Genomic DNA, 4,318 nt, shown 5'->3' with positions numbered 1-4,318 from the left:
TCTGCTAGGCTACCCCAGACGTGTCGAAGACACGTCTGGGTACGAGACCAAGTATTTGGGGGTTTCAACCAATCACAGGCGGCTTAGGCGCTGTTTCAATTTTTCTGATTGGCTGCTTACACCTTGGCCTTCTCTGACTTCTCCATAACTTCCTAAAAAACAATCAAAATAGTGAAAATGTCATGTATTCAGCCCGAGCTAATACTGGAACTACTAACAACACTGAAGTGATAGAGTACACCATTCAACAAAATTCAGCGCATGTTGGTTTCCCCGTCCCGCCTTGCAGCAGAATTGCGCAAGCTCTTGCAGGAAGGTACTTATCCCGAGGACCACGAAAAGGTCTGCGCCAGGAGAGATGGACAATCTCTTCCTCTCCTTCCCTCGGGGCTTACCTTTAATCCCTCTGACTTGGATATTTGGCTTAAGCTGGAACCCAGTCAGAACATTTCTAATCGACAAAGTCGGGAAGCAAGAAACGTCGAGACTCACTCGAAACCATTTGACTGATGGTGTGCACGCTATACTAGGCTTCAATCTAAAGAGATTCGGTGAGTGCTAGCACAAATGAGAATTGAAGAAAAAGAATAAATAGAGAATAAGGATAGAGAAAGGAAGAGAGAAGATAGGAAACATAGCGAGCATAGAGCATAAGGGGAAAGCATATGCGGTATCGGTTTGAGGATGCCAATAGATAGTAATAAGTTACTTTAGGTGAGCGCAGGGAAAGCGAATGACGAACGTAAAATCATCGCGCTTTTTATGCAGGACGGAATGTGGCCATTCGTTAGCCTGATGTAATCTGGGGACCATCTCATGGCCCAGGAATATAAGGAATACCACCAATTTGGGAGAAGGCCACATAGGATGCAATGATGGATTCCCAGGCGGGCATTTGCCCACATTTTTCCCATCCTCTAGCCGTCCGACAGAGCATAGGGCCAAGAACTTGCAAAATTATATCTGATACAGCCGAGAAACGTCTTGTTTACACGGAGCCCTCTCCCTCGCTCAGTCGTTTCCCGTTTTCTATGTCCCCCCCGTTCATGACGTCCACGCCTTGCGCCTCCGCTAGACACATTGAGTCAATTTAGCAATCACGTACTCATTCGGATCACGCTCCAGAGACTCACCCTCGATCTGCTTCACCGGTCCCGTGAACCACCGCCGCGCGCTGACGAGCCAGAAGCCGAGGCTGTATGTGACGACGATGCCGACTGCGACGATGGCATAGTTCAGTGTCTGCGAGTTCACCGGGTTCTCCTCCGGCAAGACGAACGCGATGGTGATGAAGATTATCCAGAGCACAGCGCCCGTTGCGATGGGATATGAGAACGCGCCGAGGTGGAACGGTCCACGCACGAAGCGCGGCGCATAGATGACCCGCAGTGCGATGGGGATACCTAGATGTTAGAGATGTGAGTCATATTTTAAACCGGCAATAGCAAGGGGACTCGCGGACTAACCGTAGGATATGTACAGCCCAATGGTTGCGATACTCGTTGCGGCGGAGAAAGCGACCGCGCTTCCTAGACTCGGCAGACCGAGGATGAAGCTCAGTGTGCAGGCCAACCATACTGAAAGGTGAATTTCCATCAATAAGCTCAAACATGTGGACATGCGGCGTCGTTCCTCGTACCTGTGCGAACGGGTGACCTGCGCTTCTGGTCAACCTTGTGGAAGAACTTGTGTCCAGGGATGCCGCCGTCCCGCGCGAACGCGTACATCATCCGACTGTTCGACGTGACTGAGAACACCCCGCACCAGAATATGGCACCGATGACGATGACCTGCATTAGGCGCGTACTCACGTCTTCAGTCCCGATCCACCACATCAAGCCGCATATATGCGCTTACCATGAGGACAATCGCACCCTTCTCGCCTACAGTGTCCAAGAAAATCTGTGCGATGGGTTCACCAGAGGGTGGGGCGAGCGTGGTTTCAAGGTCTTGAATCGAGAAGAGCAGAGCGAGGATGAGAAACCATCCAAGAACAGCGGACACTCCGATGGCCATGACGATACCGAGAGGCCCCGACATTGCAGCATTATGGGTCTCTTCAGTCATCTACAATAAGAATACACATTCATTAACCGTGCCCTGCACCAAGATTGGACGATTCACGCACATGCGCACTTGCATCGTACCCTGTAGCAGCAGTGAGTTTGATGTCCTTGGAAAGCCCACAGATAGGACATACCCAACAAGGTATATTGTGCCATGAGGATCCCAATGATCACGACATATGCTGGGCTCGCGCGCTGGGCCCATCCAACGCCGTCCACGCCGGTACCATCAATGAACGTCTGAAAGACAAAGTGAGCAGACTGGTGTGTCGGCGCCGCAGCAAGGACAGCGATCCCAAGCGCAGTCGTGCCTAGCGCGTTCCACCACACGGAGACGTTGTTCAGGTACCGCAGAAGATGCACGCCGAACGTGTTGATCAGACCCTGTGCAGAGAGCACCGCTGCGTATATTCCAATCGTCCGCGGCGCTGACGGCACGAAGGAAGTGTTAAACGTGGCGAGTGTCGAGATGAATGTTGCACACGCGAAGCTGTTGTACATGTCAGTCTATGTTGGATGGGTGCTGCGCCTTGACGATGATGCCTCACCTGATGCCGGTTGTGACAGCGACTTGGCCAAGCAGATTGAACCATCCGGTGATCCAGGACGAGAATGCTGCATGTTCTGGCTTGCATAGCATGGCGGCCCAGAAGTACGGCCCACCGCTGGTGGGGTGCGCACTACATATTTCTGTCGAAAAGATTATGGCCGCAATGAGATACTAAATTAAACAAACGTACCAGCCATCGACAAACCGACTAACATGGTGGAGCATGCTAGGAGATGCAACTGTGTCTGGGTAAGCTATTCCTCTCATAGGTCGTGTGATGCACTCACCCACGACTATCCAGCCCCACACCATCACTGCGGGTCCTCCTGTTGTCTGTACGTACAATTTGAGAAGGAAACAAATTAGAATATAAGACAAGTCCCCACCAAACCATACAGGAAGAGTGAACTAATGCCGGTGATCACGCTAATGATCGAGAACGAAACACCAAAGTTCTACGAGGCTCAGCTCATTCCTCTCGAACGAAACTCTTCAGACTCACCTGCATCAAGCCTAAGTCTCTCCTACAAAGCCACGCTATGTCATGTTTGAACGATCAAAGGGGAGGGCAGCTCACTTTAACTCCTGCTTGTAGCCCATCCTGGCCAAGCCGGCCTCATCTTGGTTGCTCTCCATGACGGTGCTGGTCCCCGAGGCATCCTTTGCGCCCTTATCGTCTGCCATGGTCGTAGTGAAGAAGAGGATACAAGACGCTAGAATTCATCGTGCGATAAGCCGAGTACTTAGTCTATTCGCATATTGGTTCATAACACGCAAATAGCACGGATCCAAAATGATGCGGAATGTCCGCGCATGCAGTGAGTATGTCGCTGATGATGATCGTCCGCTAGCCCGGCACACGCTTCGGGAGTGCAATGCACGTTTCATACTCTACAGCGCAGAAGCCAGTGGAGCCACCCTAGTAGGGGTCCTTTCGTTTGCCATAATAGTCGACCATACGTCGCTTACACGTCTTATCGTAAAGGCGTGAGACGAAGAACATCATTTCAGGTGTCAAATCTCTAAGAGTACCCACATGATGATACAACAACGGCACCATCAACTCTGCGAACGCAAACTTGACGCCAACTGGCCATCCCATCATTCGTACTCTCTGACAATGAGCAGGCTCAGATACACGTTACCTCTCCATTCGACATCTTTACTTGGCGAGGAATTCAATTGAGGCTCTAGCTACTATACAGATACCAGATACGGGACACCGCTCGCAGCTCACCTCTAGGTATCACCGGCCGTTCCTCACCAATCAGGTAGCCCAAATTTTTATACCCCACGCGTAACAATCACGCACGGGAAATAATAGCATCAGGTTAGAGGTTACTTCCGTGATCATTGGCTTGTTGACCAGCCCGAAGACGGTCTCGGACAATCCTGACGCTCGCCTGGCTATTGACGACCAGGTTTCCGGATCGGTCTCGTTCTAGGTTGACTTTGTTAGATACCTCACTGCGCTTCATTTCTACTTCCTCAAGCCTCGGGGCCGCACACAGGCGCAGAGCATACCAATGGGTGCTGATTTCCAGTACACAGTTGGCGCGCTATCAGATTGGGGGCCGAACACATTATGACGACTCTCAAAACACTCAGATATCTGTGTGTGAATATGGGAGGATCAACGCTTGCCTCGGATGAACAGTAAGCTGGTGCCGCTCATCGACTCGAAACTTGTCTTGCTCCACCA

The 4,318-nt window shown here is 51.2% G+C and overlaps 1 protein-coding gene across 1 annotated transcript; it reads right to left on the bottom strand.

The window, feature by feature from the left end:
• Positions 1–988: 988 nt before the first annotated feature.
• Positions 989–3,300, bottom strand: FIBRA_06115 (uncharacterized protein; the record flags this gene model as incomplete). Its single annotated transcript, XM_012327853.1, has 13 exons — positions 989–1,071; positions 1,134–1,403; positions 1,467–1,577; positions 1,640–1,790; positions 1,858–2,067; positions 2,129–2,148; positions 2,201–2,556; positions 2,615–2,746; positions 2,807–2,855; positions 2,904–2,949; positions 3,003–3,071; positions 3,119–3,140; positions 3,194–3,300. The coding sequence occupies 13 exons, from the start codon at positions 3,298–3,300 to the stop codon at positions 989–991; spliced, it is 1,626 nt and encodes a 541-aa protein (XP_012183243.1).
• Between the last annotated feature and the right edge of the window lie 1,018 nt (positions 3,301–4,318).

Source organism: Fibroporia radiculosa (assembly GCF_000313525.1).
Source record: "Fibroporia radiculosa TFFH 294 genomic supercontigs, scaffold6046, whole genome shotgun sequence".
In the NCBI taxonomy this organism is placed as follows: domain Eukaryota; kingdom Fungi; phylum Basidiomycota; class Agaricomycetes; order Polyporales; family Fibroporiaceae; genus Fibroporia; species Fibroporia radiculosa.
This window is presented reverse-complemented; position numbering and strand designations above follow the sequence as displayed.